The sequence below is a fragment of the Taeniopygia guttata genome, chromosome 4 (assembly GCF_048771995.1).
Source record: "Taeniopygia guttata chromosome 4, bTaeGut7.mat, whole genome shotgun sequence".
Classification (NCBI taxonomy): Eukaryota; Metazoa; Chordata; class Aves; order Passeriformes; family Estrildidae; genus Taeniopygia; species Taeniopygia guttata.
In genome coordinates this window covers 4,022,033-4,045,913 of record NC_133028.1, presented here as the reverse complement: position 1 = coordinate 4,045,913, position 23,881 = coordinate 4,022,033, and the positions used below count along the sequence as shown (strand labels likewise).

The 23,881-nt window shown below is 38.2% G+C and overlaps 1 protein-coding gene across 6 annotated transcripts in view; it reads right to left on the bottom strand.

Annotated features, from left to right (window-relative positions):
• Window positions 1–23,881, bottom strand: part of CTNNA2 (catenin alpha 2) — a 471,460-nt gene that overhangs the window by 97,959 nt on the left and 349,620 nt on the right. For all 6 annotated transcript variants that reach the window (XM_030270317.4, XM_072927892.1, XM_002188730.7 and 3 more), the window contains 2 exons: window positions 17,851–17,931; window positions 882–1,034 (listed from right to left, as the gene is read on the bottom strand). In XM_030270317.4, the coding sequence (XP_030126177.1) occupies window positions 882–1,034; window positions 17,851–17,931 (234 nt within the window). The remainder of the gene's footprint in view (window positions 1–881; window positions 1,035–17,850; window positions 17,932–23,881) is intronic.

Here is a 23,881-nt window from a genome sequence, read left to right as displayed (position 1 = left end):
AGACATTCAGGGGTATAGTTCAGTACCTGTCAGATCAGTAATTCCTTAATTGCATTTCTTTTTGCCAAATACCACATTGTGTGACAAGAAAATATGTTGCAAAGTGTCTACAAAGCCTTCAAAACACTGCTAGTACAGAAAAATGCCACACAATGTTATGGAAAAAATCACTGAGTTATATTTTTCTTTAAAAACACAAGCACTTTTCATAGTTCTTGGCCTGTTGAAGGCAAACATAATTTTATTAGAGGTCCATTCCATAAGTATCCAAGATTTCAATCATTGTATTTTATACTCCTCATGGCAGAACAAAGCTATTTCAATATCATCCCTGAAGACTATTAATTATCACTGGTTGACTTTACAGTGTGTATCTTCAGAAAGAAAAGGTACTATAAATAAATAAATAAATAAATAAATAAATGAGCTACAGATCTTTCAAGACCATATATTAAGACTGTGCCTCCTCTGTAGGTCCTTTGCCCTATTTCATTTCAGACTGACAAATAATTAAGTCTAGAGCAGCCCTTGGCCAGGACTAGATTGTGAAGCATTGATTTGGCTTTTTGCTTAATAGACATTCAGACATTCAGCTCAATTGTACTGTTAGTGAAGCCAAACTGAAATTTAATTCTTGCTGCTCATGTCTTTTGACAAACTGCTGGAAACACCATTTCTAACATGCTCAATTGCTTTCATGAACCACTAAACCACAGCACGTTCCTCTGCCTGTCATCCAAACATTTCCAGGGCGATTACAGCCATAAAGTTGACCAAAACACCTGAAACAACACCTCTAACATTTCACTCAGTATATAACTTTTCCTGCCTCCCGTGGAGGTGCCAGATGGCAACTTGGCTGTGTCCATAAGGTCACTTACCTCCACCAACTTGTTGGCGTGTTCACGGAAGACCTGAGCGTATTCCTTCACTTCCTTCTCGTTGCCGCTTTTTGCGGCCTCGATGAGAACCAGCAGTGGGACGTTGGTCTCCAGGAATGAATCTGATATGTGATCCATCACCGCCTTCCGGAGCTGTGACAAAGGACAGCAGACCAGTAAATAAAGGATATTTATCAGCACACGTTCCCACTGTGTGGGAATCCAGGGCTTCCCTCTGGCTGCCCTGGCAGGTCTGGGACCCTGGCAGGGGTCAGGAACCCCCTGGACAGAGCCCCCAGAGACACTGTCTCTGATCTCTGTCCATGGAAAAGAGTTTTCAATCTTACAGGATGAATTACCAGCTCTGAGTGTTTGATATAAGTAATAATAAAGTGTGGCATGAGTGCAAAAGTAAAATTTTAGGATTCTAGATTAGGGGTCAAAGGGGATAAGGTGGAGGGAATTGGGTGTGTCTTGTCCTTTTTCTCCTTCTTCATGCCCTCCATGTTTCACTGCAGTGTTGGCATTTTTCTGTTGGTTTAGGCTGGGGACACACTGTCCAACGTAGGTGACAGATATTGGCACATTATTGTAAATCCAGCACAGGTAGTTTCTGGTATTTAATGTTTGTACCATCCCACTGAGGGCAGAGCCCCACACGCTGCCCTGCAGGACAGAGCTGCGGCAGGGCAGCAGAACATGTTAGAGATAAACAGAATAAACAACCTTGAAACCAGCACAGACCAATTATGGCTTCTTCTTTGGCAGCAAGACTAAAAACAGAGACTTTCTACAATCTTGAGATCATCAATACCACAGATTCCAACACCACTGTTCATATTGAAGCACTGATGTTTTGCGTCTTGCGGCATTATGTGGGAATTTGGACTTTTTGCTTTCTTTTCTCCAATATTTCCTGCAAGCAAAATTAAAAACTTGAGGGCCTAGGCTCTGCAAACCCCTCCTGGGATTTGTGCTGACATACACCTAATCCTACTGGCCTGAATGGATCTGTACAGAATGATGGTGATAACTCGTGTAAGACACAGCAAAGTGATGAGAATTGAAAGCTCCACACTACTTGAAAAAACAGTTCAGCTCACTAAAAAGCCAAATATGGATTAAGGAGCTTAACTCCAAGCAACCATTAAAAAATATTAGCCTGAATATTTCTAAGCCTTCTCTAATTCCTCCAGTGAATAGTATTCCATTCAATAATTAATATTTTCTGTAGCAGATGCCTTGTGCTTTGTATTCCCATTTGAATAGCTCCAAGAAGTATAAACAGAAAACCTTTTTAGCATTTTCCAGGCACATTAGAAAACATATTACAATTTATTCTAAAGGAAGAAAAAATACCTTACAAGTTACTGAAGATTTAACACCTGTTAGTCCATATAAACATCTATTTGAAACAATATTACTGTAAGAATGATGTCACTAACCTCTTTTCCACCTTGCTAATGACCACTAATTAGTGTCAAACTTCTACAAAATTTGAAAGACAGCCAGAAAGATTACTGAAATCTTAAATAATTCTTCCTGGAAGCTTAATTGCTCTGTAGGATTGTGGATCAGAAACATCTTGATTATGTTTTCTTCAGCTTTTGGCTTGTTAAGAATGAAAAACTGTGGACTCAAACAGAAGCTAGGAGCTATTCAGCCTGGAGGCTTGGGTACCCATTAGTCTCCTTAAATCATGCATGTTTAGTTAGATGAAGCATCCAGAGAGGTAATTTGCTCTATTCTGCAGCCCAGACAAGAAAGCTTTTGCTAGACAAGGTGCCATCAAAACACCCAATCACACTGAAAACCACCCTATTGTCAGACATTGCAAACACACAATCCAAGATGCATTTGCTGTTTGATGACAGCAATTCTCAGCTCTATTTGAATAAGGAGAAAGCTAACTTTGAATATTTTCCTTCATTCCCTGAGTGGTGCAGTAAAAACAAGCAAAGCAAAATAGCATATATGTGCTTGTAGGAGGTATTCATTTTATTTCCATCACAACTGAAGCAGTCAATGTATTAAGCAGTTCTCAATTCTCCTTAAAAATTAATTCTACACAGATTCAACCTGGAAAGTTGTTTTGTTTTTTTTTTTTTCCACTTTCGAAATGATTAAAGGCACTCAGAATAGCTAACTCAGTAACACATACAAACAGGGGGAGGAAAGAAGACAAAAAGAAGAAGAGAATCATCTATCAGAGACCTGCCAACACTTTGGAAGTTGCTGTGTGTTTGCTATCACCTATTACATTTCCATCTTGTACTCTTTATTTTTTCTCCCATCAATCTGCAGCTCTCCACTTACTGACTCTTATTTTATTCTTACATTAAAAACTCTTTCAGAACATGCTTTGGGTCTCTTTGCACAGCATCTCACACAATGGGACTCCGATTCATGAATAGTTTTCATAGGCAGCATCTCAATATAAATAATAATATTGCTCCAAGTACTTGAAAACATTGCAAGAAAAAGAAGAATAAATATTCTAAGATTCTCAGTGTCAGAGAATAGTGCAGTAGCACAGCACTCTGCATTCTATAGTTATAAGATTTCCAGTCAGTATTTATAAAAATTTAACTTAAGAATTCAGACACATGGTGGGATTCTTGGGGTTGCTCTGTGCAGGACAACCAGGAGTTGGACTCTATAATCCTTGTGGATCCCTTCCAACTCAGGATATTCTGTGATTCCCTATTAAATGATTAGTTTCACTTATAGCCAGCATTAAGGGAGAATTACTGCCAGAGAAGGTGCATAATAAATTTGCATAATTCTCTCTGCAGACATCCATTTCCCAGGGCTTGCTGGCAAACTCCAGATCAGATGCCTCATTTGTGTACCCATAGTTAGACTTTGATGCCCATTGTATCAAAAAAGGCCAAATGGAAGCATTTCCAAAGGAACACACAAAGCTTTCAAAAATTCCATGTAGCTTCCAGCTCATTCTCAGTGAAAAGATCCTTAAGAAATTCCACTTGCTCAAGTTCAGTATGTGCCAGTGAAAACCTACTGTCCACTGCACTAAAAAACCCTCACTTTAAAGGCTAAATGAGCACAAACACTTTCCTGTTTGTATCCTGCCATAAGGAGGGATCTGTTCCAAAGCCTTGTATTCATTCAATGAACAAGCAATTCAATTTTTAATCTAAGGTAATGTGGTGGTATGGATTGGGTTCTAACAATTTGCCCCACAGAACTGTAACAGCAGTCTCAGGATGTTCAAATAAGCAGCTTATTCTCATCAGTGTTAAATATCTTCAGCCTACAACCACATATCAGAAATCAATAAAAAGGACAACAAAAGCATCAGGTAACCAGCAATTTGGGGTTTACCATAGTAAATATAGAGCAGAGCTCTTTCTGAATCAAAGTGAATGAATAAAATGGATATCTCATTTCTAATGGCAACTGTGTGTTGTACTCTAGGGTTTATAATTGCAGCAGCTGAAAAAAAAAGAATCTGAATTCTGACTGTCACAAGTTTAATAAATACAAAATTAATACATTCGATTTTTCTTCTGCTGTGTTAATCATAGATGTCAGGAGAATATTTCTGGCCCCTCTTGTAAACAGGCACTATAATTTCTTAGGAATTTGTTATCTGAGTTTTAGGACGCCCTTGCATAGAAGTTGAAAGGTAGAGTTAACAGGTTTTATGTACACAGGAGACCACAAATTTTGCCATCCTTCACCACAAGCTGTAAAAAATGACTTGACAAAATCATTTGTTAAATGTGACAGCAGTATGAAGGCAAGACATTCATCCAAAAGCTCAAATGGATACATGACAAGGTAATATTAATGGCACAAGACAAGACATTTAAAACTACTGGCTCACCATTACCAGTCTATTTGATCCAATTAGGGCTATTCATCAAGGTAAATAACTACTGGAAAAGCAATCTTGTGTGTTCCTGTGCATGCTGCAACAAAGTCTAGTCTAAGTGATGGCTTGTGCACCCAGACATTTCAGTTTCATCCAGGTAATGTCAGTTCAGAAGGGAATAGGAGAAGGCTGTGAATTAAATCTGAAAGCAGCAAAAGCCTGTCATGTTTTATTCCAAAACCAGCACCAGGGCTTTGCTCGTGCACCTGCATTAACAAATGCCTTTGCAATGCCTTAATTTATGCTGAGTTCTGATGTAAATATTATGACACATACTATTACTTGTAAGACAGCGATTCAGTTTTTTTCCCCCCCACAGGATTTTTAATTTAGAGATGAATTCAAAGCAAGAATTCCACCACGTGAAACTTCATTTATTAGAGGAGGAAGCATGTTAAATTAAGGTCTTGCTTAATTCATTTTGTCAGAGACAAAACTTCATTAATGTACATAAAGCTAACAGATTAATAAATTTGCCACACCAACAAAAAATATAGAAGGAAAACATCAAGACTTGCACATATTTTTGAAAGCATGAATGGTGCACAGGCAGATTTTATGCCTTTCCAGTTCAGTCAATTTTGTCAGTTTATGGTGCACAGTCAAGTTGTGGGTTTTGATAGCATCATGCTCTACTGTTCTAAGCACTATTTAGGGCTGTTTTATCATTGTCAGTTCACAGCCATAATTGAGCTGAAAGAGGTTAAATGCCCACCAAAATGATGTTTTCCATGGCTAGATAACAATTTTAGAACCAAAATGTCTCAGTGCTACTTACAGTCTAGTAGAGAATTAAATGTCTAATCCCACCACTGGAAGGTAAAGCCACAGCAGGAGATTAATGACTCCAACAGATTGTTAAACTTTATAAAGCTTGGCAGTACAGAGCTGCCTGTAACAAAAGTTTACCAAGGAGCACCTTATTCACTATTTTCCATTTAACAGGAGTTGCAACCCAGCTCCAGTTTGCACCTGCAGAGAGCTCCCAAACAGGCACTAATTCAATTGAAAGGGATGAAAATAAAGCCTTCTCCACTGCAGTTAAGGTGTGTCACCTCCAATATGCTGTGAAATTGAGTTCTGGAGAATAAGGCAGTGACCATTAGAAACTGCTGCAGTTTGGTGCTAAAGAGAAAGTCTCAGTCAATTCTGCAGACTGCGTCACATAGGATGTGACCAAAGAATGGTAACTTGGGGGATGGGGACAGCAACACACCAGTTCTGTCTTGGCAGACTAAACAGCAAAATTACTACTATTTAGAACACGTATCACACTTGGACACTCAAAATGCTGATCTATGGAATAGATTAAAAAAGTAAGATTTGGGCCAAAGATAAATCAGGAAGAAAAGCTGTTACAAAGACAAGTAACTCTTATTAGAATCATGAAATGGCCTGGATTTTAAAGATCATTCAGTTCCCACCCCCTGCCATGGACAGGGACACCTTCCACTGTCCCAGGTGGCTCCAAGCCCCATCCAACCTGGCCTTGGACACTTCCAGGGATGCAGGGGCAGCCACAGCTTCTCTGGGCACCTCACAGGGACCAATTTCTTCCTAAAATCTAATCTAATCCTACTGTCTTTTAGTTTGAACTTCTTAATATATTTTTGCATATGTGAGCTTTCCTATCTCTACAGAGAAGCTGCCATAATTAGAAAAAGATTTGGGGTGAATTTGCTAGCAGAAAGCAAGCTGAAATGAAAAAATTTGACCATAAATTTGGAAGAGTATAAGAAACACACATAAAGAACATTCCTCCTAGTCATAGGCTAGGATTCCTCAAAATGTTTCATGGCCTGAAGCATGGAAGAACACAGTCACCAAGTGCTAAGGTACTTAATCCCCATTGATTTAAATTTGTTTGTTTGTTTGCTGGGATTTTTTTTTTGAGGGCCTAAGGTGGGTGGCTTATCAAATTTCATGACAGAAAAATTTTATCCTGCTTTTTCAAAAAAACATTTTTCAGTGAGAGCAAGCCTCAGGCTTGCTAGCAATATTAGTGCAGTTACATAAAAGCAGAGAAAGAAATTATATGTTTGGGGGAATGATAACCACATTCCCCCCAAACATGTGAGGATTATCAGGGTATGAACTCTGTTTTTCATGTCTGGATAGAACTATAAAGACCCAACTCAAATGGCAGTGCTGGGATTCTATTAAATATTCATTATTTCTAAAAATAAAGAATGATACAGAGGATTAACAGGTAGAGGACAGTATACAGAGATTCTCATCAAAAATGTGGGAAAACCAGAAATAAAGGTAGGAGCTGAGCAGACAGTGAAAAGCATTTGGAAAGTCAAAGTAACCCAGAACTGAAAAGACAGTGATTAACTTTTGCATTCTGTATGACCTGCAAGAGTAGAATTGTGATAAAGTGAATGTGGGAGGATGAAATTCCAGAATAGGAAATTGCATGTAGGAACAAAGAAGGAAAAAAACACAAAACCTATAGGTTATCCCAGCAAAGAAAAAAGAAAGGATAAGAGTTTGAAAAATATCCTTGTGAAAACTGAATAGGATTGTAGTGTCAAAAATGTCATAAAAACTGCAAACCTAAAGAGTCTGATGTAAAAGAGGTGGGACAAAGAAGAGGATAATAAAGAAGAATAGAGATAATGGCTTAAAATGCAAAGATTAAACTAAGAACCACAATCTATTGTGTAGCTTCATTTACTGTCTCAGGCCCTGTTGAAATGATACTTAAATCAAGCAGAGCTTTGGAGCTTTATGAGTTTTTTAATCAAATACAGTAAATAAGTAAAATAAAAGGGGAAAAGTAATAAAAGTAAAAGGGGATAAATAAATAAATAAAATAAAGGGGGGAAAGCTGGTTTAAAAAAATAAAGGGGAAATAAAATAGCTATTTGGTCAAGAAGGGTAGGAAATTTTCTATGAAAACTCTTAATGAAGTTTTCCTCTGTGGGCAGTCAGATCCAATAAGCCCTACAGGTTTAATACAATAAATGTTACACATGTCCCACTTGCAGTAACACCTGACCCAGCTGCATGAACAGCCTGGCATAGTAAATATTGTCTTCATCTTCTCCAAGACCTAGAGACTGAGCCCAGTGGAAGCTGATGACAGCTCTTGGGTAGATCTGTCTGTTGAAGTGCCAGACAATGGCTAAAACAAGATCAAAAATTTATTGTGTGCTGCAAAAATGGATTTCTCATCATCCTGTCTAAGAGTCACTCAAAGTCACCAGCGGATCCTGCCCCATGCACAGAGATGATTGATATCTGATACTATCAATTATTACCCATGCCTTTCAAAAGGCCCTTACAGCAGTGAGATCAGTCTGGGTTTTGTTCTCAGCTTTGTTTTGTTGGGGTTTTTGTTGTCTTTTTTCTTGTTTCACTTATACTTTGTTTTCTTCTCCTTTGCAGTAATTCTTTTACACAGTAAGAATCAGAAGCAAACCTTTTGTATCTGGTTGCTTAATTAGAAGTAGAACATACCATTAAAGATATTTCATAACACTTAGAAATAGAGTTAGTGAACAAAATTAATGTCAATTAAGAAACAAATGTAATGTTGAAATCCCATTTGGCAATTAAATTCTATGTACTTTGGCACTGCTCATAAAACCATTAGGAAGATGGAATTAGAGAAGTCTTTGGAAAAGGATTATTTTTCCCTCCACGTTTATAGTGCTCTCTATCTCATGCCACTGCACTAACATTTGAAGCTGCTGTTATGAAGCCAAACTTCTATAAGTGCCTTTATCTGATGTAACTACAGATCATTCTCAAGATGATATGTACTACAGAACAGTGAAAGCTTCTTTATGTAAAACTATTATCAACTGAAGTCTCTTGAAATACATTTCTGGTGGGGTGGGTTTTTTGCCTTTTTTTTTTTTTGTCTAGTTTGTGGGTATTTTTATTTATAATGCAGCAACTTTACACATTTCCACTGAGCTTCTCCCATATTTACAGTAGTTTTTATCAAAAAGATTTTGTAAAAACTCCATACTTATTCCTCTGCAGTGATTAAAAGGGTAGGCACCTTCTAAACACAAAGATTTGTTGAAATATCTGAGGTTTTACAGCTCAGTATTTGAGAATAATACACAAACTATTTGCAGTAATCTTTTCCAATGCAATAGAGCTGTCACTGAGTTTTGCCTCCTAATTCTTCTCAAGGCACTTTGATAGGCCAACCCTCTGCTCACTTAAAGTGACTTCAGTTAAAAAAAAAAAAAAATAAAATCGGGTCTCTATTTCAAAAAGCAAAAGCAGCTATGGTTACTACACAGTGGCTTTTGCCAGAAAAAAAAATAATCCATCATGAATATTATGTTGCAGCTCAACATTTCCTTTGTTTGATGAAACTGTTACACACTGCAGCCCTACCCAAAACTACTTGATATGGGCATCGTTTCCTGAAATATGGCACCATATGTGCATCAGTAAACATTATGTGTAGAGTAAATTAAACCAAGCCTTATAATTAGGCAGTAAGGAAATTATTGCAGACCTGAAAGAGTAAATCAGCAGTATTAAAGCACTCTCCATTTCCTCTGAAGCACTTCAGAGCACCATAAAAACCTCAATGTCACAGTGATGAACACCTAGAAGTGCATTTTGAGGGAGCCAAAGACTTGTGCATTCAAATCAAAATCTTTATTGATTGTAATTCAATTTTCCCTAATTCTTTAAATCAGATATTTGAAAATTTTACCATAAGTCCTTTCCTGAAGTAAATACACCAGTTATTCTACCCAGTGGGAGCAGACAAAAAGTGGAAGTATTGATCAGCATGCCAGAGGCTCAGAACTCTTTGAGACCATGTTGGTGACATCACATAATATTCATAAATTCAGTAGAAGCTGGAAGAGCAAAGGATTTCATCAGGGGGAACATCACTACCTCTGCCTCCTAAGCCAGTATCACACCAGAGTCCAGCCTAGCACCTTTGTACCTAGAAAACAACTACAAATCTAGAAAATAACTAAACACAATGCAGTGCACCCCTCTTAAATAGAACACAAGGCATAAACACGTAGCCCTGGCACAGAAATAAATCTGAATTAGCATTTGATAGTCTGCTTTTGGGGAGCCAGCTTCCAGATTTCCTTATTCAAGAGCACTGGAGTCACTGCAGGTGAAAATCAAACCTATTAAGCAACAAGAAAAGGTGCTGAGTTTCTCACAAGCAAGAGCTGATGCCACAGGTGGCCTTAGGTTCAAAGAGTTTTAGATTAATTTGTGGCTGGCTCCCTGTAAAAAATGCCAGCATTTTGTCAAGATGTATTTTCATGCAACACAATGGGGCAATCTCAGTAATAACACTGCACTTCCCCTTGGAAACAGCCAAAAACTCCTCCTTGGTAATACAGCACAGGCTCTTGTGGATCGTCTGTTTAAGTGTGACCTTGCTTCAACTCTGCCTCTGCAAAATAAATCTTAATAAACCTTCCTGCAAGACTAAATTCTGAAGTTACAACCTCCTTGGATATTACTACTTCACATTTGCACGGAGTTTTGCATCTTCAGAACAGTGAAGCAACTCTTACAAACTCTCAGTGTTATGTGAGCTAGAGAAGGTCTGTGGCCCTTTCATTCTCTGTTTTCTTCCCTTATTTAAATTATAGAGATCTTGAATTAAAAAAAAAAAATAAAAAAAAGCCCCCTGCAGGATTTATAACCTTACCCAATGTCCTGTTGTTTGCAAGAAAGGGCACATGAGAGAAGGAGAACACACTTCCCCAGCCCCCCCAAAATGCACTGATTGCTGCACTGTCAACTCAACTGGCTCTAGGGGACAGCTGCAAAGCCAAAGGACTCCTCACACAAACCTACCTTTAGGGTGCCTAAATCTGAAATCAGATTCTTCATCACTCCCTTTGTATAAACAGCTCATACAAAACACATCCTGGAAACCCCAGATCACCCTCCAGGGATGAACTCTCCAGTGACTGAAGGAAAATCATTTCTTTATATCAACACCTGATTTCTATACCTGACATCAGCTGGTGGGAATGTTCAGAGCTCTCTCTTTCCTCTTCCCCCTGCCCCTTCAGTATGAATTTTTTATTTCTTTGGATGTGCTTTTCATTGTCTTTGGGAAGCTGAAAGGAGTTTGTTTAATGTATACTAAGTTTGATTAGAATTGGGTTCACTGTTTCCACTAAAGATTTGGGTTTTGCCTTTTGAGCCCTTATGCTTCCCTTGGGCTCATATTTTAATATTCAGATGCTGTGAACCTCCTAATGCTGGTACAACACAGAATACCTCAAGTGAGGCAGCTTCACCTTCAGAAGCAACTTTATTTTCTGAGCTTCAGATTATTCTTCTAAAACTGGACAGTAAGTCTTGCTTATCCTCACAGAACACAATAAAGAGAGGATAAACAAAAAAATTAAGTCAGTTAATCATGATTTAAGGCACCAAGATTTAATTTCTAGATGCTGCTGGCCCTCCCTACAGCATTTGCAAGTATCTGGTCTGGGTGTGAGACAGAAGCTTGGCTGCAATAACTTGATAATAAGATTTCCTCTTTTGGAGGAAGTCCTGTGTTTTCCTCAAAGCACTTATATTCTGTGAAGAAGCAACCTTTGCATACCTTTGAGCAGAGAGATTTAAGCCCACAGACTGAAAACTTATATAAGTGTCTATACGTAATATAATTGACATTGTATGGGTTAGCTGTGATAAAATCTGTTCCAACAGAACACATTATTTCAGTTTTAGGTGTCCTGTCTAATTCCATGAGTTAATATTCATGCTTTTTATTCTGAGAGTCCTTGTAGAGTCTACACCAATTTTTGGCAGGCTTCAAAGTGATAAACTTTTTTTTTTTTTTTTACCCTAAATAGCATTCATAAACAGCAATACAACTTAATTACGTGGAAGTGAGTAACAGAAAGAGTAAACTGAGACACTGCTGCTCAAGGAACAGAGAGAGATGATAAATAAGCCTAAGAACATGCTGAAGCCTGGGATCTAGCTCAAACTGGTGTAACCCATATTAAACAAAGGACAGCAAATTGCAAGTCTTTTCAGAAACCTTTGAAGTTGATAAAAACTGAGTATGATCAAGATGTTGTCCCCAAGCTTTTTTTTTTTTACCCAATTTGCACAAATAAATTACAGGAGGTATTTGTCTCATCAAACTTTAGGCTTTTGCAAGCTTGACTTGCAGCCTAACACAGTTACTGAAACATTGCTATCAAGGATTTAATGATCATTGTGAGTGCCTTCAAACTCTGTGTGGGTATTCTGTGACTAAAATATAATATAATGATTGCAGATTGAAGGGAGGGATGTTATGGAATATGGCTGATAAGAGGCTGATGAAAATCATGCCCAGAGTCCACCAAGTGTCTTACAAAGGAATTTGCAAGAGCCCATCTTAGCACACGGGAATGCAAATGACTGATCAAATATAGATAAGGGTCATGTGAAAGGATGTACTTACTGCATTATAGATAAAGAATTGGTTGGAGGCATAAAAAGGGCAAATATGATCTGGATTTTTCTTTTTTTTTTTAATTTTGGCTTCTGCAGACGGTCTGCCTGGTAGAAGGATACCACAGCATGGTCACTATCAATATTAGTCCATGCCTAAATGGTCAAACCTGATTCTGAGTACCCCAAAGTGTGTCCCCATTTTTAGGACACTGATAGTGGCTATTAGAAAAAGCAGCCACTGAAAAGAAGCAGTCAAAATCCTAACCCATCAGAAAGAGGGAAAATTTATCTAAACTAAAGCAGAAATCTTGGAAAAACCTGTCTTACAGCTTTCAGCTTACCAAGGAGCTCTCATTAAATCACCAGTAACAAGGACAAACACCAGATACACCTGAAAGCCATTTTTGGGAAATCATATAAGAAAACAAGTCCTATGGCCCTGTGGAAATCACATAAAGGGTTTATTTATGAATAGTAACCTGCTAGGGTTATACAATACCAATGTTCCTGCAGTTGCAGATAGCAGAGGAGAACAGAACCATCCTCTGGACTGGTGTTCTGAGGGAATGATGCTCATAATAGTAAAACTGCCTTTTTTTTTTTTTTTTTTTTTTTCAAACACATATTAATCACTTGGCCAATTTTAAAACCATCTGATAGAGAGAAAATGTCTTAAAGATGGTGAATAGCTGGAGTTGGAAGCAAAACTCTCTGTGCAGGAGAAGAGAGACCCAAATCAGTGCCCTGAGGAGGGAACTTGGTTGTGTGAAGTCAGAAAGGGCTGGCCAGAGAACCCACACAGGTACCAGCTGAGCAGGAGCCAGGAGCAGCCCATCGTTCTCTGCATTCACCTGGAGTAACAAACCAGCCTCAGGTAATGAGGAATGAGCAGGGAAAATGAGAGGAAACGTGAGAATCAAGGACCTGAGATTATTGCTGTAGAAAGCCCTAAACAGTACAATGCTAGAGAAAGCAGAATTTTATTAATTAATTCAGGTGTTCACAATTTTGGCTTTCGTTCCTGTGTCTACAAAATATGGATTCTTCAGAGGTCTGTAGGATGCTGTCTGGAAAAGACAATCTGACAACAAGATATTTTTGATACAAACAAGTGCTGAAGTGGAATGGTTTGCCTCACAGTGGTGTGAATAATTCTTTTTTCTATATTCAAAATCACCACTTTAGCTACTACCTGCATGTAGCTACTAAGAGAATGTTGATATTTTTCTGCTTTTTGTGTACCCATCCAAAAGGTTGAGCTGGACTCTACCCAACAACACATAAAGGCCACAAAACTATAATCAGGTGGCAAAAAATCCATTTTGATACACTCAAATATGTTTGCATTTTGCACACCCAAACATGGATTTCTAACAGTAAGATTAATTTCTATTAGGCATTCATTCAATTAAAGTGAAAGCCCAGGATGTCAGAACTAAATGTTCAAAAGTATTTAGCAAAATGCAACTAGTAATGCAGATATTTCAGGACTTTCGACTCCACAGTTCCTATTAATATATATGTTTTAATGAAGTTTTGTTTCCTAAAGCTGCAAGGAAAAGCAGAATCCCACACTAAGAAAAATACAGTATTTTAAAATTTTTTTCTTTTTTTCTACTTTCAGACGAAATATGAAAATGTAAAACTTAGCAAAATTCTTTGAAACAAAGAAAAATCTCCCTGGCCATTGTAAAAATGAGGGTTTAATTTTTAATAATTATTCATATGTAAATATTTGTATTTGTGATGCTAAAAAAAATGAATTAATAAATTAATAAATTGGTTAGTCAATAATAATTATAAGCTAAATAATAATAATAATAATAATAATAATAATAATAATAATAATAATAATAATAATAACAACTACTTGCAAAATGAATACTGGAAACTACTGGAAAAAATCCACACTAGACTTTTCAACACTCTCAGGCTTTTTTTTTTTTTAATATATAAGTTTTTTTTAATTTTAAAAAAATTAGATTTCTGGATAATTTCTGGAAGTTTTCAAGTTTTTAAGAAAATGATCATTTTCTGTGAAGAATTTATTCCACGCAGTATTTCTAAGCAGCTTTAGTAATAACACAAACCTCAGTCTGTAGGAGTTGGATGAATACCCCTTAACAGCTGTATAAAAGCATAATTTCCAGTATAAACTGAGAATTGGTGGTGAAAAAGAAATCTTATCAGATCCAGCTCTTTCTCCAGCTTGTTCAAAATGAAAGGCTGATTCAGCCTGGAGAAAAAAAAGGCTTCCAGATCTTCTAGCACCTTCCAGTGCCTAAAGACACTACAAGAGAGCTGGACAGGGACTTTTGGAAAGGGCACGGAGTGACAGGACAGCAGGAATGGCTTTAAATTGCCAGAGGGCAGGGTTACAGAACCACAGAAATTTTAGGGTTGGAAGGGACCTCTGGAGATCTTCCAGTCCAACCCCCTGTCAAGGCAGTGTCACCTGGAGGAGGTGACACAGGAATGTGTCCAGGTGGGTTTGGATGGTCTCCAGAGAGGGAGACTCCGCACCCTGCCTGGGCAGCCGTTCCAGCGCTCTGCCACCCTCAACATAAATAAGTTCTTTGTCACATTGAGGTGAAGCTTCTTGTGTTTTGGTTTATGGCCATTAGTCCTTGTCTTGTCACTGGGCACCACTGCAAGGAGTCTGGCACCGTCCTGTGATCCCTGCCTTGGAAATATTTGTATGGACTGATGAGATCCCTCTTCTCTTTTCCAGACTAAACAAGCCCAATTCCTACAGTATCTCCTGATGTGGGGGATGCTTCAGACCCTTCATCATCCTTGTGGCCTCTGCTGGACCTTCTCCAGTAGATCCTTGTTTAAATTGTACTGAGGAGCCTGGGTTAGATTTTAGGAAGGAATTGTTCCCTGTGAGGGTGGGCAGGCCCTGGCACAGGGTGCCCAGAGAAGCTGTGGCTGCCCCTGGATCCCTGGAAGTGTCCAAGGCCAGGATGGACAGAGCTTGGAGCAATATGGGACAGTGGGAGATGTCCCTGCCATGGCAGAGTGTTGGATAGGGATGAGTATTAGGGTCCTTTCCAATCCAAACCATTCTGTGATTCCACAAAAATCCAGTGAGGAATGGCAGCACTAAGCCATGGTCTGGTGAGGTGTGTCTGCTTCCAAGAATTTGCTCAGTCTGACTCAGCCTGATGTTCTTATTGGCAGTTTTTAGTAAGACATATAATTAGATCTCCAAAATACTTTCCCAATTCCCAGGAGAGTTGAAAAGATAAGTTTAAAAGAGGTAATTCCATCAGAATAAGAAATATTGAAGTGACTGTGAATTGTGAGGTGGAATTTTAGCACTGTGTGTTCCATCCACAATCATTTCCCATGTCTGCATGTTATGCAGATAATGAAATCAAATCTCAGAAATAAAGAGCTAAGTGACCTGGGGAGAAAATGAAAAATCAGTCTTAGATGGGTGACTTGGAAGGGAGCCTGACTTCCAACTGGAAAAAAAAAAAAAAAAAAAGCTATTTATCTATATTTGTATTTTTCATTACCAAAACACCAAGTTATCTAGTTTTATGGTGTTAACAGTAAACATCCAAAGTCTGAAAAGCAAGCTTTAAAGGGGATTCATTAAGACAGAAGGCACGATGATATTCAAAGCTGTTTGTCTCTCCAATGATTTTTCCCAGAATAGAAAGACTGAAACAGTGGGACTCTGTAACCTCCACTGCAGCTCATCTCCTCTGAATCTTCAGGCCATCAAAGCAAGCCCTCAGGGACACCCTCACATTCTGGAATTTACAGGCAGGTCTGGGCAGCCACACACAGCTACTCTGCTGATTATATTAATGTGATGAAGCAGAACACTGATCATGATTCTGAAGGATTATGATTTACAGTCAGAATGCACATTGTTGAAAGCAGACTCCATCTTCCTCTGTGTTTGTGCAAAACCCAGCACAATTATGATTTCATCTTGATTAGTTTACTAGCAACTGCCACAATTTAATAAACATTATACCTACGTGATTAACTTCCCTAAATATCAGAAACTGTACTAAAAGCTTCATATCCAAGCAGGAAAATACAATATCTGTGCTTCACTTTTCCCACATCCAAAGTTCCAACCTCTCTGAGGCTGAACATTGCACAAGGGTGGATACACATGAGAAGCACACAGCTTATTGAGACAGGTGCCACTTTTATATCACGTTTCAGAGCAAATTTGGCTTTAGGGATGAGTAATTCAGGCAACTGCTGAGAGCCTCACACAGAACTCACTCATGTGTTAGTCTGCTACTTCCTTGAAGCAGTGAGAACAGAGGTGGGAGGCAACACATGGTCCCAGCTCCACTGCAGAGACGAGGATCCCACAAATTTGGAGGTCAGAACAGCAGAGATCTTTCTTCTGTCATTAGCTGAGCAGCAGATGTGATGCCAGGCTTTATATAGGAGACTCAGTGATTCATATTGTCTGTAGGTCCACTGCAATGGGTTTGTTATTTGGCAAAATAAGCTCTGAGAAGATGATTTTCAAACACGTCTGCTAAAGGTTAAGAAGCAAGAGCTGAAATGAGCTGAGTTTTAGCAGTGCAGAGCACTGATTTCAAAATGCCTACAGGGGCCACTCTTTCCAAAACCATCATGCTGCAGATAGGAGCCTGAAAATATATTTAAATCTTTACTTGGTTTGGCAGTTTTATGGATTTGGGATCATTCTCACAGAGGCCAGGTAGAATTTTAATCATCATCATCATCATCATCATCATCATCATCATAATCATCATTATTATTACTATTATTTAATTTGTATAAGAAGTGCAGAATTGGGGTCATCTCAAAGGGAGAAAAAAAGAGTTAAAAAGAGGCAATCTGTCCTGCCTTAACTTGAAGGTGTAAAGAGAAATCTCTCCCTTTTGGTTGCCAATCTCCTTTCACTTCTTTTCCATCTCAAGCTTTTTGAATTAATCTTTCTTTCTTATCACAAAAAAAAAAAAAAAAAAAAAAATGCAATAGAAGAAAGCCTAAGTTTATGGTTTAATCTAGGTTTTGCAGTTATTCATAAAATCATAGGATAGTTTGGGTTAGAAGGGTTCACTTCCCTGTGCCACGGGCAGGGCCATCCTCAACAAGATCAGATTGTTCAGACCCACCCAAACTGTCCTTGAATGTTTGCAGGGATGGGACCTCTCCACCTCTCTGGCAAAATTTTTATTTATTATGATTTTCTGTATCTTCACATGATTTTTATTTAATCCATCACCTTGGAAGTTCTCTTTGAATATATTTTACTCTTACAATTTTTCCTTTTCATATTCTGCTCATCTTTCCTGTTACTCCAGTGAGAGTATTCAAATAAAACACAAATAAGCACATATGCCAGTGTTTTTATGACTGAGGTTTTTGAGCTGCCAAGGCAGGGAAAATCTGGACAATCTGCCTCCCCTCCCACATGGAAAGACCATTGGGGGTTGCACTTGGAATGCATTTCCTTCTCCCTTTTCTTTTTTGTCACAGGAAATGCTGCTACTTTGCTTAATGTCATGTGCAATGTACAGCCATATCTAAACGAGGACACCAATTCTTTACACCTTCTCATGTGGCAAAACCAGTCTGAAGTTGGAAAGCAATGATTTCCTTGGAAAATCAGGAAACATTATCAAAGGCAGGGCTCACCTGTCTCCTAAGGTCTCGTGTCTTCTTGGTCATCTTGTCAATGGCAATGTTGAGTGGGTCTCCCTTCTCTTTCCTTCCAGTCTGTTAAAAACCCAAAATTTCAGAGTTAGAGAAAAATCCTCTAGGCAATATAAACTTAAAAAAAAAAATATTAAGGATTCATCAAAGGAAATTATTGCAGCTTTTTTGTTTGCTACCATCAAGTTGTTATTTCCAAAGTAATGTTTTTAACGTGTTTATGTGCAGGAGGCAGAGAAGATTATTTTAGAACAATCCTAAAGTGATAAGAACAAAGATTAAGGTGACTCAACGGAGAGTTCAGAACTTTTCCACCAACAAATTATGTGCATATATTATAGCTAATACTCAAAAAAATCTGGCAAGACCTTTCACTATAAAATGAATATTAAGAGTTTCTAATCTCCATCCTGCCAAGCACTGGGAATGTTAAACATGATAATAAGCAGCAACACAGCTTGAGGACAGAAGGAAAATGGTCCCTGTGCCTGTAACAGGAATCATATTGGCAGACATTAGGTTCAGTATAAAGAAGAATTCCACTTAAAACACTTTCCTGCAGGAAGTCTCAAAGCAAAACTCCTCACGAAGATTAAAAAGGGGGAAAAAAGCCTTTTGTGTCTCATAACCAATGGGGGGAAAATATGGTTTTCAGGTTCAATGGCACAAAAAGCATTAAATGACTTTGTTAGCTGTATTACCTTTCTCTTAAGAGAAAACTACTTCTCTAAAGATTTGTCACATCTTTTGCACATTGAACTCTGTTTGAAAGCCTTTCATCAAGAATCAAAATGATCTTCCATTCTTTCTGGCAGTACTCTTTCCTTCCCAAGGCTGTTTTTAAATGTTTCTATTTGGAATTGTTCCTTGCATATGATTAAGAGCGATTTTCTCCCTCCAGCTGAGCCTAATAGCACACATTTCTGGGAGCTATTGAGAAGTCACTTTTGGGGTGGGATGGGGATTAAAGACACCCTTTCAATGATACCTCTCACATGTACAGCACTGTTATCAGCCCTACATTGGCAAGAGGCCTCTGTTCCAGTCTTTGCTTTAGGCATTCATTCCAGAGAACGCCTGCTTTCTGTTATTGCCTGTAATTCTAATTATGACACGAGGCCAACGCTTTTATGATCGTTTAAAAATCTGTAAAACCCATCTCCTTTTTTTTATTCAGAAATTCAAACATAACAGTATCAAGTGCCACCAGAGTTTAATACAAAACATAAATTTACCTCTTAGCTTTCTAAAAAGGATCCATTACAAATTCTGGAATTAATCACACAAATTGACACCAGAAAACAGAGAGAGAAAGAATTTGCTATCACACAAGAGGAGGCATCTGTGTCACCCGCTGATATTTTTATCTCACTTTTCTTGTGTTCATCCTTTGACTGAGTTCTTCTGGTCCCCAGCTGAAGAACCACTTCTCTTTAGCCTGAGCAACGTTAGCACAGGCTTTTGGATTTAGATGTCCCAAATTCAGACCCTGGTGTTTTGTTCAAGACAGCAGGTGCCATATGTGCACACAATCGAGGCTGTTTTTCAAGCTGAAATTTCACAATAAAGCTGAGGCAGAAAACTTTGGTTCAGGAAGCCTCTCCTGACTGTTGGAATGGTACAGCAGGGACTGCAAGATAAGCCAGTCTCAGCCAGGTTCTAGTTTGTTAGACTACAGAGTTATAGTCTAAGAAAACTTAAAAAAAAAGAAAATTACTCCAGCTGTGTGCTGTGCAGTTGCTGAACCAGGTTTCCTTGGTGACATTAATGTTCTGGGATGCTTTATTTTTAATCTAATATTCTCTAAAGTCTTCTCTTCCTTCTCATTTTTTAAGCTTTCATTGTGTGGCTTAGAAAGATCCATAACCACAGAAAACATGTCAAGACTTTTTTTTTTTTTTTTTAGGGCAAAGAAAACCTTTGTTTGGCACTTTTTCTTTCCTTATTTTTAATAAAATCAGAGAATAATTTGCTAAACAGGCTAAAATTCCTGTGAGTATTAACAGAATGTGAATAATCAAAGAGCAAACACCAAGACACCTACAGAGGGATGGTATTTTACAGGTCTCAAATAAAACAAGTGGTTCACAATTCCTCTTCACTGCTCTCATGCAGGGCAGATATATTTTGTATTCACCACCAACATGGTGAGGTCAAGCAATTGATGCTTGGCACCCATTTAGGGGGTCAGAAAGTTGTCCTTGAGCAGGAAATTGGGAATCCTTCCAGGGTAGTCAGCTACGGGATACAGTGACAGTAAATAAATTAAGCATTTGATAAACTGCACCGTTTAGAGGAAAAGGCTGCTGGGCATTGAAAAAAAAAAAAAAGTAGAAATTTTGACAGTGACCTCCAAGTTTGTAATTTAGGTTCCTAATCTGGGTATGTCTCATAGATGGAAACTCTCACTGAGAGCAGGTCCATGGCAGCCTAAATCCTTCACCCCTCCTAAGCCTCCCTTCCAATCCATCCAGTAACTTTTCAACTCCACTTTTAAATAAACAGTGTTTATATAAACTGGCCCTTAAGGTACATCCTACTGTGAAGCACAAAACAACTGGGAACCCTTCTGTGACCCTTAGGCCACACAACACAAACTGTCCATATCCATCTGGCCAGTCCCTTGTCCCTCCAAAGCAGAGCAAAGCCTGTTCCACATTGCTGCCTGCAATTGCCCAAGTTGTGCCTCAGTGCTGCCTGAGATGCTAAATGGGATGTGCTGGAAAACTAAACCAAAACTGGAGATCCAGTTGAGCTCTCTCAATGGCAATATTTTATTAACACGCACAAATATGGCTGAAGTCTCCCATTCTGCACCATTTTTTACTTATCCAGGAATTTTAACTGATCTTCACCTGTTACTTATAAAATGGCCTGTATACAAACCCCCTTTTAGTCTGTATACAAACCCCCTTCTTCCCCATATGATTTCAAAGAAATTTGTTTAGTAAATCACGTTATTGAAAAATAACTAGCATGGCATGTGATGCTACACAGCTTCAGGCAGGTCTGTCAAACACCATCTGCTCTCTGCTGAAAATATAAGTTTATTAAAGTTTATTTATTTAAGTCCTTAAATACTCTTATTTTATTGTTGCTCTGTGATAAAATTTTGGCCTTCATTCTTAGAAGGGATAGAAAGGAATTTATTGGTTTCCTGAAAAAATTAAAAAGCTTGGTATTGAGCCATTTGCCATTTCTCTGTTAATCTTTCTCTGCAAAGGGAAGAAAGATACTTTGGAATGAAAAGGAAGTAAAAATTGCTGCTGGCATTGGGTTAAAAGGAGAAGGAGGAGAAAGGCACAGAATTCCTTGAATGCCAAAATATCTGTATTCAAGTTCCTATGGACAGAATTACATCTATTCATAGTGTAATGAGGAGAACTTTGCAACAGGAGAATATATTAATCAAGTCCCTGATTTCTTGTGACCATTACCAGCATTTGCATACTGCTTGTACTCGAGATATTTTCACACAATTTTCTCAGTCTGAGCTGCTTCCATTCTAATTTCCTTAGAGCTTTTCCCTGCCCATCTGATTTATTCTCAGTTCAGGATGAGCCAATTCCCACAGGCTCTGACCAGGTTTGTGCTGCTACAGACTCCCCCAGGTCAGGAGAGGATTTTCCACTGCATTTCTACCCCAAGGCTGCAGTTCCCCCCCAGGTCACTCAGTGTCAGATCCAGCTCCCTGAATAGCATATTCAAGTGTTTTTAAGCCTGATTTGCCACTTGACATGAGAAGCTGTGTAGTTTCTCAACACATCCATGTCTGGTAAGTGGATGAAATCAAGGCACTGACTGTTCTATTACTCCAGAAAATTCCTACAGTCTCAACCAGTGTCAACAGTATTACCTGAACAATAAAGACAACAATGTCATTTATATCAAAGTCTGAAAACTCTTACAAGTAAAACTGCATTTATTTATATAGGGAATTTCAACTTCATTTGGTTAGGAAATGAAATAAAATAAGAACAAAATGTACTTAAGGATGGTGAGAAATTTCTGCATCTGCTGAATGCTAGAAAGATCTCTGCTAAGGTATAACACTGGTTTTCCTTTGTAAAAAGACCTTTCCCTCTCCTTCCATTTTTCCTTTTTACAGTTTAAACTGTTAGAGTAAAATATTAAACTCCCAAAATATATATCACAACTATTAAGGACATTTACATCCCACAATTTGCTCATTACAGAACTCTTTTGATCAGCATGAGGTACTTAACAGGACATTTTCCTAACCCTAGAGAATATCACAGAACCAAGACAAGGACAGTCAGGCCAATCAGCCCAGAGACTCAGTGCATTTTAGATATGTTCAACCTTGGAAGAAGATGCTCCAGACTGGAACTGTGTTGTTGGTTTTTAATAATTCCAGATACCACTAATGAGGAAGTCACAGAGATCAAATTTCAGCACATGAAACAGATGAAATTACTACCACCAAAATTATTATGATAAAGACAAATGTTATTGTAATGAATATCCTTGCATGGAAAAGTTAGAATCACTTAGAGATGTTGGAGAAGCAAAGGCAATACTTCAAGCATGTTATTATAAAAAAATGCCAGATGAACAAGGCTGACAATGGTAACCTATAAAAGAAGGGAATGGAGTGCCAAGAAATACACAAAAAGTGGGGCAGCTGAAGGCTACAAAATAATGTCACAGACAAAACCCCAATGTGAATCACAACTAAAGGAGTGATTGTTAGAGAACACCGTTTTCCTTTAAAGTTCATAATTTAGAAGCTCAGGGTTTGAATTAAACAGTAACAATATTAATAACAATAATCTATGTAAGATGTTTTGGAACCACCATTTTCAGACATTCCTCTTTTTTCTCTGCTGCTTCAGATGTAAGCCAAAATATCTGGGAGAGCTCAATCTCTTCAAACATCAAGTGTTGCATGTCCAAGACACCCTCACTACTGTTTCAAGTAATTTAGCCTCCAGGAGACAGCTGGAAAGATTATCTATTGATCCAAAAGCTACCAAACACTGATCTATTTTTATATTTTCATCATCCCCTAGGTAGAAGGCTCCATTATTTACAGGTTATTCAGAACTTCAATCTCACAAGGTTTTATTATGGCGTAGATTGCTGCTCAAAAATGTATCTGTCCTAATATTTTATTTTAAATGTTGAATATCACTCCTTTAAAACTATGCCAACGTTCAATAGCCCTTTTAAAAGTGATGAAGAGAAGCTTAGTACTAAAGAAAAAACATTTTGAACAACAGGCATAGGCTGCATCAGTGCTTTTAAGCAGAAATCTAGGTTTAAACATAGCAATACAGTCCCCTTCTGATAGAAGACAACTTATTTTGGGTCAGGAAAAGGCTAAACAATATATTCCAGGAGAAGTAGAGACTAAATTTCACTGGAAATTGAAATTTCTAGCAATTTTTTATGGACATGGGTCAGGAAAATAAATTTAACAAAATCTTTGTAGTTCCTCTATAGATGAGCTGAAGAAGACTTCTTAAAATAATAAGTTTAAGGAAAGATTGAGTGTTAAGAAGTCTCTTGGGAGTGTGGTATGAACATGAATTACTGTTGTACTCAGTTCAGTGATTTTATTGTATTTTTATTTGCATAAATTATTTTGGTTTTAGAATTTATTTTAAGGAACTGCACTGGGGGCTCTGCAGTCACCCAATTTCCAGCTTCATTTTGCTACAGAAGCCCCTACTGGGGAACTAAAATTTGTATGTTCCCATGTCCTCTTAATAATTAATTGATTTCATCAGGAGAAAGAAAGAAAAAAAAAAGATAAGTTTGTTTAGTAAGGCCTTTAGAGCTTTGTTTATGTGGTGGCGAAGGAGAAAGGTTGAGTCACCAGAGAGAAAGGAAAAGGCAGAACTCATGGAATCACAGCATGGTTTGGGTGGGAAGGGACATTAAAGCCCATCTCATTCCACCCCTTGCCATGGGCAGGGACACCTTCCACCATCCCAGGTTTCTCCAAGCCCCATCCAACCTGGAATTGGGCATTTTCAGGGATCCAGGG